General features: G+C 43.7%; 1 protein-coding gene across 16 annotated transcripts in view; it reads left to right on the top strand.

Moving 5' to 3' along the window:
• RBMS1 (RNA binding motif single stranded interacting protein 1) overlaps nt 1-13,674 on the top strand; it is a 690,694-nt gene that overhangs the window by 447,654 nt on the left and 229,366 nt on the right. For 10 of the 16 annotated variants that reach the window (XR_015308444.1, XR_015308445.1, XM_086956624.1 and 7 more), the window contains exon 2: nt 8,690-8,865. Coding sequence is in view for 14 of the 16 variants with exons in the window: in XM_086956624.1 (XP_086812750.1) it covers nt 8,690-8,865 (176 nt within the window). In the remaining 2 variants the exon portion in view is untranslated. The remainder of the gene's footprint in view (nt 1-8,689; nt 8,866-13,674) is intronic. The other 6 variants (XM_086956626.1, XM_086956622.1, XM_086956633.1 and 3 more) reach the window with 1 other exon arrangement.

Genomic DNA, 13,674 nt, shown 5'->3' on the forward strand with positions numbered 1-13,674 from the left:
CCAGGCTGGGTAATGCAGCCTGGTGGGGAACATGCAAAGTACGCATGACTGGCTGGCTGGGCCAAGACGGCCGGCCAAGCAGTTGGCCACACTTAGGAGTGTGCAAGCCGCTCCTCCCTTTTTGGCACTAGCCGCGCCCTAATCGAGCCACAAACCTGCAAAACATAAAATGATAAGTATGTTATTATCATTTTTTTTCAAGCTCTGAGAGCAGTGAGGCCATGTGGCGGAGGAGCTGCCCCTGCACATTGCTGGAAGAATTTGAACCAATGCAGTGGCAAGGCCAACTGACTGGCACTATATTGCTGTCAATAGCACACACATTCTTCCAATTTCATCAATCTAGATCTCCTCCCCCAATTATTCCTAACCACAAGGGAACTAGCTGCATAATACCACCATCGCGCAGCTCCCACAACAGTAAGTTTTAACTTCCACAAAGCTGTGTGTCACAAATGCGTGACCTCCTGAAGAACTCCGAATGCAGCATTCTGCATTGGAGCATCTGCTACATCTTAAGATCTATTACACTGAAGGGACACATCCTCCAAACGACTGTAGGCAAGCACAGACACACACACACACACACACTGTATATGCAACTGCATCTACTTAGAACGCTGTGTCACTGATATAGTTGACAAAAAAGTTAAGATAATTGTCCTCCCACTAAGGAGGGCCCAGAATCTGTGTTTCTCTCACTTAGCTGCACACGCATTAGCTGGCCAGAAGTGGAAGAAAGTAGAGTTGAGAATGAAGCATTGGAAGCAGTGTTACTATAATAGTTCAGAGTGTTTCGACCTAATAGCTTGGATGGAAGCAAAATGAAGGTTAGCATTTGTAGAACTGGCTATTGGCAGCACCAGCCAGAGTATCACCACTAAGCAATGGTGTCTGGGTTTAAACTCGCCTTTAAATCGCGCACACATGCATTGACACAACCAATAGGTTTGATCTTTACATGGTACGTGCAGACACGCACACATATATATGTGGTCCACATACACTGTGTAGATGACCCACAACATAACCTGCAAATATGCCTGCACCCAGACCAACACACCAACAGTCTCTAGATACGCTGACATTCAGGCATTATTGCATTTATGCTTGCAGGCAACACACACGTTTCTGTAACACGTTGTGCTGCTTCAAGGCCAGTCCACAGCACTCGATGTGTGAGAGAGAGCTGTGAAGGAGGGAGCGAGAGGAGGAACGAGGAGAGCGGAGGACTGAGTAGAAGGTAGGACCTATAAATCAAGGGTGAGGGCAATGAGTGCAAGGAATTGTAACATAACAATGAGTTAGCAGTGGTAGTCTGTTAGGAAATGCCAGGAGTAGCCAATTGCCCATGTCCATACACCAGCATAGTGAGGCTGATCTACAGAGACAAATGCATACAGCTACATGCATGTTTAGTGCGGTGAGACTGCACACAAACTGGCATATATGGAGAGACTGGGAAACAAATGGACAGAGTGTGTGGAAGCAGTAAACGGGTAATCTGTAGATTTGAGGTAGAGGGAAAGATCGGTGTCCGCATAATAGATCAATGGCATCTCCTTGGAAAAATCACTTCTAAAGGATGATGGGAACTTCATTCTGCATGCCTTGTCAATCATCACTATTGTTGTAGAAATTACCTCTAAGCAACAATGCAATGCTCTGTGCATGCCCATTCCTTCTTTTACCTTTTTATTACAATCCTACATGTGTAGTTCTGAAATTCTATAACCTCATATGCTTGATTCTACCATGTCTTGGCATTTCTACAACACACTGTCATTTGGCGTTTACGCGCTTTTGGTAGTGCGAGGGAGCCGCAGCCCGTCCTAATGGGCAGAGGGGCCAGCAAACCTCATCTTTTGGACACTATAAAGAACGTCTGAAAGGCTCAACAAAGGAAGGACACTCGTTATTTTTAAGTCAGGCAGAGTAGGAGCTAGATATTCACTAAATGTGCATCCCCCTGGCTCACTGAGCTGACTTTGTTAGGCTGAAGAAGTCACAGCTCCTGTCCGTGTGACCTCTTCAGCCTGGCAATGCACCAGAGTCATTCTAAAATCCAAACTTTGAGCTAATGTGACCCCTATCATAATCCCAGAGGATGTCATAATATCTGTGATATGATAAGGACCACTGGGATTATGTGATGCTGCAGCTTTTTTGGCATATTGACGGATTTGCCACATTGGTTACATAAATAATAATCTGCAGATTTTAGCAAAATTAATTTCTAACTCCTTTGGTTCAAAAGTTGCTAAAACGCAATGACACGCGTTGCGGTGCAGCGCAGCGGGAGGTCACCTTTCTGTTCCTTATTGCTACATTTATGCGTTAAACTGGTATCAGTGAGGCACACCCTATGCTCAAAGAGCTTTGCCAAATGTAGTAAAGACAATATAATGTAGTAATACAATCACAAAATGTGCCGTGTGATTTGCCGTTTCTTGCAGCATAATTTAGTCCACCCTGCTGCATAAAATGCCCTCCCCTGCCCGTTAATTCCAATGGCCCTGAAGATAATGAGAATACTGCCATAATATATCACCTCCTTACATGGCACCAAATAGGACAAGTTCATTGAAGCAAGTGAAGGCTACGCTTCTAACTACATTGATTTGATAAATGAAAGACGGGGACCAAACAACAGTGCCTAAATATTTGGATATAATAGCTAAATGTTTACTATCAAATTATCTTCCTTTCAAACATAATCAATGCATTTTGACTTTTCTCAGCAACATGAAAAAAGTAAAAGAAAATGCTATTTACATTCATGTGAGTTATATGCTGTAATTTACAAGCGTTTGGTGCTCATATATTATTTTCTTCTTCCAGAGTTCAAACAAATGTTTTCTTGCCATTTGGCAACAAGAGCATCAATCAATGCAAATTTTCAATTTTTACGGTCTCGCTTGAGAGTGCAGCTGTCACCAGACAATTAGGTGAGCATCACTAGAGAGGGGATTTGGCTCCGCCCATATTTTGGGATCTAGGAGTACATGTTTTGATTGGCCAGATGTTTTTGTGCTTTAAAAAAAAGTGCATGGCCTCCACACAGCTGTGATCATTTTATTTATCCAACTGCCTAAGATTGAACTTTCAAGGGTACACACATGACATTGGAACACTATTATCGTTAGATCTCTAGATAATTTATGTTGTCTAGAAGCAGCACAGATGGGAGGAGAGAAGTCATTAACCTACATAGATTTTTAGGTCTGGCTTGGCATTCATTCACCTGACCTTTTAACCTCCACCAATATTATTCTACAGTTCTTTGCTTTCACACAAATAGATATCCATCCCTATGCTATTTAGTAGTAATGCTTCACATTACTGATCCACTTTCCTTCCGACGTATTTTTCTGATCACATGGGTTTATAGACTATTTTTTGAATTGGATTATTTTCAATATTGACCAATTATTTTCCTTCAGCAGATGCAAGCACTTAATTCCAGTGCAGACTTAATTAGACCTGTTTTTGCATATTTTGTACCTAAAATGCGGCACTGCTCTGAAGTAGGTTTACAGTTCTACAAACAATCTGTTCAATTGAGGTATTTTTTTAGCTTGCACGCTTACATGGTCTTGCAGATGTGTTTGTTTTTAATGTGCAAGTGGAAATTTAGCAGTTTGCCTAGAGTTACTTGCAGCTAATTAAACATAGATTTTCCATGTTCCATCTTGTTCGGTGTATATTGCTTTCTTTATAGAAACCATTGCACATTGTATGAGATGCACCTGTTCTTTAGAAACACATTTATGCTCAGTTCTTTTTCCTTCTGACTGGAATATCCTACACTTCTTTACCAGCCCCTCTCGCACCTTCCAGGCAGCCTACAGTTCCCCAGTGTCAGCGAAACCAAGAAAATCTGGCATTGCTGCCCTTTAAACTACTTACCACCAATGAAAGCAGTGGCGATCTAAACTGGGCCACTATTTTTTTCTTTTGTAAATCTTTTTATTGTTTAAAGCAAAAAAATAAACAGACCTATCTGGTGCCATACTTGCATCCAATAATGACAGGGTGAATTGGTACAAAAACAGGATAGTCGTGGAACAGCAAAAATATTCGAGAGGCTCGCACGCTTAAGCACAAAATAAAATTGCATCAGTATAACCGGTTAACAGTTCAGTTGCGAATCCTCAAAACCTTCCCACCCATAAAATCAAAACAGCAGGAGAATAATGGCAACCAGGTACTAGAAGTTAAGGATCAACGTCCGGATATATCGGCAATATTAAGAGTAAAGGAAAGACTGAGGAAAAAATTGAAAAAGGAGAAAACCATATGGGCGATAACAGAAAGAAAACAATAAACCCATCCCCCCACCCTGCACCTCTGCAAACGGCTATCGTCTAACCCCCAGTAGCAGTGTGCCTGTCGCTCCAACTAACTAGGTACTAAAAGAAGAAATCTACCGAAGTAAAGAAGAGAAGTGGAGGAGGGCATAGTCGTACAGGCTCCTGGTCGCCCCCCCACCCCCACCAGAACCAAGGACCCCCAAGTTGAAGTCAAGAAATCAATCGGACAACAAATATGTGTCTTAACAAGGGAGTCTTCAAACACCGCCCAGCCGTACTATAGCATTAGTTTAGCAAATCCTGTGCCCATCGATACTTATGTCAAACCCAGTCTCTCGATCTCATCCTTGCCCCTTCCGATCAGACACAATAGAGTTCCCACCTGATAAACCACCTCTTCCACAAGACAGCCCGAGTGCGAAGAAACTATAATAGAACTCAATGCAAAACAAAATAGTAGAACGAAAGTGCCGTGAACATAGTCAGGTCCAGAGACTCCATTCCCCGTTACGAACTCCCAGTGTTGATTTGCCCGCCATCTTAGCGGCTCCGATACATGGGCAAGTGACGCAGTGTCATTCCGATAACAGTTCTCATCAGAATTTTCTGGAGTGGGAATATCAATTAGTCCTTCCATGGTCTGCAACAATCGTAGGTTTAACAATCCATTGGTGGCATTGAACTTGTGTTCGTCTTCCAAAACACTGGTCAAAGGCTCCGATACCTCACACAATGGGGGGTCTACTTCCTTCATCAGAGTGGCCATATTGGGTGTCTCGGTTGTCGCTGTGTCTTGTAGTGGAGTAGGGTCCTGTCCAATTCGTAGCATCTCAACCAGGCGCTCCATCGTCGCCTGAATGCGGTCCTCAACGTACACCTGAAGTGACTCAATGGCCGCCAACACCGTTCGCAGCGACGGGCCACTCGCGGTCTGTTCAGCCACACTTCGATCGGTATCGATCATGGTAGCTTCCCCCCACGGCTTGATCTCCCAGAGGGGAACGGGTGGATAGGAAACGGTTGAGTGCAGAGGGAGACTTATGTATTTTTTTGATGGTATCCTGAGGCTGCCACCGCAGGCAGAGAACCAAATCCAGCGAACACCAGCGGGCCAGTTACCGGGTCACCGGGCAGGGCCCCTGTCCACAACTGCTAGCGTTAGGCTGTCACCCCTCCTCCGACCTTCACAGAGGCAGCCCGCCGTCGTCTCATCAATTTGAAAAACCGAAAGAAAAATGTTCTTTGTCCACAACGGTAGACCGGACCCAATTACTCCACTACAGCCGATGTTGTTAAACTGAAACCCGGATGGGCCAGTACTCGAGACCCCGGCTTCTGGGCAGATCTAGGCCGCAAACTTCCACTCGACATATCTTCGTCAGCCGAGCAAGTAGAGATCTCGGGATAGCGCCATTAATCTCACGGCAGGTTCATACACATTGTGGCGGGGCGCAAAGACAGGATAATTGGCAGGATATTCCGGCGGGAGGCCGAGGTCGGCGGAGCCGGGAGCCTACGCAGCCATCTTGGTTTCTAGCGTGGCTCCTCCCAATCCTCCTATGTTGAGCACTGTAGCTCTTGCCTACATGGGCAGTAAACTATGCCATGATTTGGGTGTGGTTGGAAGCGTGTGCCTTTGTGTGTATTTTATTTTTTTTGGTTCATATGTGGGAAATGTTTCCATGTTGTGCGTGAAGATCACCGAGGTGCGTTTTTTTTTTGTGGAATGCAGCGCTAAGCAGTGTGGTGGATTAAGAGGTGTGAGAGAAAGGTGCACAATTTATGGTTTTCAGTAAACTATCAGCTTTAGGCTGCCCTGCAGGTCCCTTTATGGTGTTTCTTATGATCATAGTTCTAACCGTTGCTTGTTACCGCACTGAGTTGTTCATTTTGAGATTTTTTTTTTTTTGTTTTTGCTCCTGAGTATGCATAGTTGACGAGAGAGGTGGTGGTGTGATCTGTTGGGATGGGCTTTATTACTATCATCTGCTGGGATGGGCTTTATTACTATCATCCCAACGCTGAATGTCATTGTCAGATGTAAAGAAATGGTCATAGTGTGTTGCTACTGGGAACCTGCAGTGATAGAGTATATTAAAGTTCTCCAATTTGCCAGCTGTATAGGACTTACCTCTTCAGTTATTCGATGCCAGTTCCTTTGGTGATGGCTGGTTTATGGGCTGGTACAGTATTAGTTGATGTACAAGATTGTAGCAGATATGTGTTATGTGAATGTAAGAGGAATACGTAACAATTCTATGGTATTAGTGTTTGTGTGGGTCAGAAGAGTTCTATGTGGAGTGTGGGTCAGAAGGGTTCTGTATGAAGTGTGGGTCAGGAGGGTTCTTGACATTACTATATACTACTCAGGCTAATCGTTAGTACGCCAGCTATTCTCAGCTTATTTGAACATATAGAGTAATGTGCTGTTTGGATTGTTTCATATATGTGGGCTTTAAATTGTACATTTTATTTGAAAGTTCAATTATCCTTCCAGGCTCTGTCCCAGGGTTGTGGGATGATGTAGTTATCTTAGAAATAGCCATAGTGTTGTCTTCCTAAGTATTTGCGCTCCTGAATTATATGAATGTTGGTTGGTAGTGAGTTCCTGGGCTTGTTAGCCTGTGCTCACATATTAGTGCCTCCTTTGGATTCCTTATGGCAAGGTGGTATGATTTTTGTGTAAGCCTGGAGCAGTCAGTGTCCTGTTTTGTTTGTATTGCTTGTCTTACATTTTTAGTTATAATAGTCCAGTTCCTTGGGAGGTTGTGTGGACTAAGCAGAGTTCCTTGCACATTGCCTCTCTAACTATAGGTAACCTGTGGACTGATTGTAGGACGTGAGTTATGCTTTGTATTGGGTGACGTGGAGAACTAGTCCTGCTGCAGGATTTTAGATTAGTGTATTTTATGTATGGTGAATCTGGGTGCGCCATGGTATAGGCTGTTAGCATTGTCCAACTTGGAGATTAGTATTGGGATTGGTTGTAATTTTTGTTCGTGTTTAAGGTATTGGACGATGCACCTTAATTTTGTAGTAGGCGCTCTTTGTCACGTTGTTGTGGTGTCAAGATAACTTAAGAAGCCATGGTTACTGCTTGGTTTCTGACTTTTCAATGTTGTAGGAGGGGCTCAAGTTCCTTGGCCCATATGACAGTATGCTGGCATTTTTAACCATTGCCCTAGGTCATGATTTCTGTCTTCAGCTTTGTGTTGAGCTTTAGGTGGTTACTCCTCCGTGAATTTATGGCGCAGGCATTAGGCAGGCTTTGAGCTGTAGAGATCATCTGGGCCATCCATGTTTAGAATGTTTTCCATTTCATCTGCATAGATGTAATGGGTGAGGTTGAATGATTTAACCAGGTCTGGTAACCGAGTTCGTTAGATAGTGGACAAAGAAAGAGCCCTCAAGACTCGCCACAGTGTGAGTGTGGAGAGCTGACGTGAAAGTTGTTAGGCAAACAACACTCTGCCTGTGAGATGAGAAGCAATCCATTTTTTGAACATTGCAAGTGCAGCTGTTCAGTCCAGAAGTGATAGAGCAGCCATTCTGTTCCTGCCCACTGTAAGTTTTAGGTCGTCCTGAATATGATGGCTGACTGTGCCACTGCAAAGGATGTGCGACTTGAGGCCTGTTCTTGAGTGCTTGTGGAAGTTGTATTTTCATTTTACTGTTTCAACTACAGAAAGGCTGCTCTCTCCACAGTAATGATAGAACACTAGAGGGTCTCATTCTGTTAACTGCGGACGTCTTCAGAAGGAAGTCTTGCACTTGGATAAATCCTTTTCTTGTGTAGGCACGTATTCCTGAAGAATTAAAAGCTGACCTTTGTAAAGCTCCTCTTGTCCCTCAAAGTTCTCACGAGCTGTTGATCCAACCTTCTCAGCCGCCAACTGTTATGCAAACAGTTTTTTTAGTACTAACATTTTGTGAATGAGGTTACTTACTTTCTGAATCGTGGTTTTTATTACATTTCCAGTTATCTCAAGTTGAACTAGCAACTATTTCAGCATCCAATCTCACAGCAACATTAATTAGGCAGGGCAGGCCAACTTTTAAAACTCTCACAGACTCGCTGCATCGCCTTTTGATGACTTCTTAATGTTCCCCAATACATTTGTTAAGCACTGGATGTTGTTTAATAGAAAGATAGTTGCTGCATAATCTGACTTTCCTTTCTATAGTACAGTCAACCCAGCCATAATGTTTGGTCGTCAGGTGCCGCATAGGTCCAATGAACTTGTCTGTAGCCAATAGTATTGGACCAATTGTTTGAGAAGCGCACTGTATTAGTTTCAGAATCGCGCATCGTACATAGTATGTTGAACTACACAAGCAATAAGAGCACAACGTAACCACTGCCCTATTCTTTACAGCAGTCTATTCTCCCAGCCCATCCGATGACGCCACCTAGCCCCAGTACCACCGGTAACAACAACAGTAGTAGCAGCAGTAGCAGCTCAGGATGGGACCAGTTAAGCAAAACCAACCTGTACATCCGAGGGCTTCCTCCAAACACCACTGACCAGGATCTGGTCAAACTGTGCCAGCCGTAAGTACTTTTTTTTTTATAGTGGAAACAAAATGTAAATCTTAATTCATTTTTTTAATCTGTGTAATTTGGGTGGTAACCCCAAACAGAAATTACAGTAAAATATTAGTGAAGTAAATCAGTTATTGAATTCTAAAACACATGTTTTTAAACTGGTCACTACACTTATTCAATATTTAAATTTTTGCAAACATGTTTTCCATTTTTAGTTGTTCTTGGAGATGTTTGGTTGGCTTTTAATCGCATGAGCGCATCTCTAGTTCAAAACGCTGAGTTTTTTATTTAAAAAGCTACAGGCTATCTGGTATTTCTTATTGCACAAATATGTTTTCTGAAGCTGCCACTAGGTATTTTCATTGTGGGATGTTTCTGGGTATATTTCTCTGCCTGTCAATGCAAAAGTGCTATGTCGTGCTACTTATGTACAAGAATGCCACAGTTATGTTTACTTAAAGTCAAGTTGCTAAGTATTGGTATGTGGAAAAATATGAATATGTCGACATTAACAGAGTAAATAAACCATTCCAAGATGGCATTACTCTTTTCCCCTGTAGGAGCAAAACGGGTGGTTTAGCTCTTGCAACTAATGTGGACCATAACATTTATTTGTAGTTCACATTGCTGGGACCCCTCACATTTTGAGCGATTACTCACAGATTTCTTCTAGCAATGCAGTGGGTGCAAGAAGCAGAAACAGTGTGTTTGCTATGAGGGCCTAACATACTCAACTACTGTTCATGACCTGCTAACAACATGTTTGTCGCCACTAAAATAAATAACTTGTGAGACCTCTCTACCTTCGATGCAATACCTTATATAAAATACGTGACTGTAAAATGAAAACTGATGATTGAGCCACGATGAATGCTGGAAGGAGTGATAAGATGCCACTATTGGTAGATTCATTACGATACTTGTTATTTAAGGAAATGCTTTTCTGAAGAGTATTTCTGGTGTTAGTGAGCTCATAGGAAGTTGGGAATCCTGTAAATTGAAATAGATGTCTTTTAATTTTCTGTGTTGACTATTTTGGAGTTAAAATACCTTAATAAGGAGTACAGAAGAGAACGATGAGTAGCCATACGCTGAAATACTAAGGGAAGCTGTACATGTATATGGGTGAAACATCCTGAGATGTGCTTATGGAATGGAGCGATTTGTAGGCTTTATTGAATTGTAGTATTTACAGAGTTCTTCATGCCTTTGATGCAGCTAGAAGCGTTTTACATAGCTTCACATTTTTGCACCATTTTAGAGTGCATGGTTGATATAGGGTTGCTGCAGAATGCCCTGTATGAAGGTGCTGGCAGAGGTGCAGTTCGAAGACCCCAAACTTGTTGTTGAAGACTTATAGCTGCTTCTAAACATGATGTGTTGCAAATAAATTTTAGTGTAGTAGATTCATGCAAGTACAAATAATATTTTTGGTACTCCTTTTCAAGCTACTTATCGCATGGGTAGTGCCATGTCTTTAGTGCTGTCTGAAAGTCAAGGTTATCGTTAATTGATCACAATTTAGTTGAAGTAGCATATAGGGTCTTCGCCAACAGAGAAGAAGCTTTCACCAGTTCAAAATTGGGTGAAAGTGTAGGTCTAACCTTGAACAAAGTTGCCCTGTTGGGTGGTAGATGCAAAGGATGTGTGAAAGGAAGTGTGGTTGTGTACCATTGATTGCTCGATGTGGGATCTCTATTGCTTTAAAGAGACACATCTGGCCATAGGAAGTCAGTATAACCACCTGAGGGCTGGTGAGATCAGAGTCCGGATGGGTAGATTGAGAAGATATCGTGCCTCCAGATATCTCTGTGACGTCTAGTGTAGTGGAAGGCCACAAGTTTGATACCCAGAAAGACCACATCTCTCTTCCCTCCGAGGTAAATTGAATGTTATCAAAATTGGAAAATAACACCTGTGTTCTACCGTGCTTCAAATCAGCAAAAGTGTGGTATGAAAAGTTTTTAATTATGAAACTGAAGAGCCAATTGCTGAAAAAAGCTTGTTTGGGGGGGGGAAAAAGAGTTCGTAATTGTTGTCTGTAACTTTTGAGGAGAAATAAGGACTGGTTTATAAAACCCATTGAAAATAATGTCTGTGTCATGCAGTTTTAAAATGTATTTGGTTTATTGGAGGCATATGGCGATGATTAGGTAATAAAAAGTGTTCAAGTTAATGCTCAGGCAGATGTTTATTGGTCTATACAGTGGACGGTAGCGACTTTGTAAAGTGCAGTAACATGTAGGGTGATTTGATAGCCTGTATAATTAAGTACAATTACACTGTATTCAAGCCAATTCTGCTCTTAGGAAAATTGCGTTTTTGTTGATATTGAGGATCTCAGTCTCCCAAGATGGTGGTCTTGGTAGAAGTATGGACGAAAGCTCCAGCTTCACGATCTGGGTACGCTTGAAAATGTATTTATTGAAACGAGTTGTGAAGTCCAGAAAAAATTGGAGCCAGAGAGAACCCCTTCCCCCGGCATCAGCTAAGGGATCGAACTCCCTGAAGTGATGTGATGTGCACATTTGTACCTTAATACAATCGGCCAAACGCACGTCTCAGAAGGTAAAATACCATAACAAGCAGGTGCAGAGGTGAAATCATGACAGCCAGAGCAGATGACCTTCAATAGTTTCAAAATACTAACAGATTTTCTGCATAAGTATCAGTTTATGAAAAACTACACTTTTGATACCAAGAGTGCGTGTGTCTAAGGTTAGTGTTGGCACTAATGGGGGAAAATGGTCAACACACGGAATAAAAAATGTTTTGAAAACCCAACTGTATTTCTTGCACCAAAGAGGAAGGTCACTGAAATATAAGTAATTCCCTCCTTTTTTAAGTCTCGCCTGAGCCAATGCACTTGCGCATTGCTCCGGCGAGATTATAGTAAGGTGAAAAGAACACTACCAAAACGGCGGATTAGACACAGTTCTTGTGATCTATGCGCGTGCACAGCACCAGCCGCGTCACACACCACCATTCGTCTGTGCCTCGCATCAGATTTCAAAAGCTGCCGCTCCCCCCCCATCAGACTTCAAAGGCTGCCGCTCCCTCGCATCAGACTTCAAAGGAATGCGCTCCTGCTCCCCTGCTCCCCTGCCACAGCAATGCCGAGAGCTTGTTTTGCTTGCTACTCCTTGCCCTCTGGTCTCTGCCTGCTCTCCCGTGTGATTGCATCTTCCTTCCTTGGCCCTGGGTATTTTCCATGTTCTCCCATTCAGTGCCTTCTCGACCCCGTACTTGATTGCTGTCCAAGCCCAAGCCCCAGCCCTCCCTGCCTCTATCAATATACACTCTCCCTGTGTTTTCCTGTTTCCCCTTGCTTTTTCCTGTCTCCATAATTCTGTGCTTTGATAAACTGAACGCGCTTTATAGCACTCAACCCTGCGTGTTCTTAGCTTCAGTCTCTGTGCTGCTGCACAACATCACTCCGGGACACCACCACATCACTCTGGGACACCACCACATCACTCTGGGACACCCCCACATAACTCTGGGACACCACCACATCACTCTGGGACACCACCACATCACTCTGGGACACCACCACATCACTCTGGGACACCACCACATCACTCTGGGACACCCCCACATCACTCTGGGACACCCCCACATCACTCTGGGACACCCCCACATCACTCTGGGACACCCCCACATCACTCTGGGACACCCCCACATCACTCTGGGACACCCCCACATCACTCTGGGACACCACCACATCACTCTGGGACACCACCACATCACTCTGGGACACCACCACATCACTCTGGGACACCACCACATCACTCTGGGACACCACCACATCACTCGGGCGCACTACAACATCACTCGGGGGCACCACCACATCACTCGGGGGCACCACCACATCACTCGGGGGCACCACCACATCACTCGGGGGCACCACCACATCACTCGGGGGCACCACCACATCACTCGGGAACACCACCACATCACTCGGGGGCACCACCACATCACTCAGGGGCACCACACCACATCACTCAGGGACACCACACCACATCAATCAGGGACACCACACCACATCAATCAGGGACACCACACCACCACCACATCACTCAGGGAACACCACCACATCACTCAGGGAACACCACCACATCACTCAGGGGCACCACACCACATCACTCAGGGGCACCACACCACATCACTCAGGGGCACCACACCACATCACTCAGGGGCACCACACCACATCACTCAGGGGCACCACACCACATCATCACTCGGGGGCACCACCTCATCACTCGGGGGCACCACCTCATCACTGGGGGGCACCACCACATCACTCGGAGGCACCACCACATCAGTCACCCCAACCACATTATTACTCAACACCACAACAGCACTGTCCTTGCTTGCTACCAATAAGCATTGCCATAGCCAACAGGACTCGCATTAGGAAAGTGTAAGCTATTGGTTTTGTGAATAACAATTCTATTAATTTATATATTTTCAACGCCAACACATATTAAAAAAAATTGTCATTTACAATACCAATAGCTCACACTTTCCTAATGCGAGACCTATTGCATTGCAAATGCTTGTTTGCCTCTTATCGACAACATTTTCTATGTAGTGCCATTTAGATAAATAATCCTTTCTAGCAAAAGATGTGATGCAAGAAATCTATAACATTAGTTTGACCCTAAGCCTAAGGTGTATTTGGACGCTGTCTGTGTTCCTTTTTTTAATTTTAGAGGGGAGCTAGTTTTCGGATGATTTAAGAAAACTTGACTGGCACATATTCTAGTACTCAAGCTAGGGGTAAGTTACTTCAGATAAACATTTGTAAGATCA

Source organism: Lissotriton vulgaris, chromosome 2_1 (assembly GCF_964263255.1).
Source record: "Lissotriton vulgaris chromosome 2_1, aLisVul1.2, whole genome shotgun sequence".
Lineage (NCBI taxonomy): Eukaryota > Metazoa > Chordata > Amphibia > Caudata > Salamandridae > Lissotriton > Lissotriton vulgaris.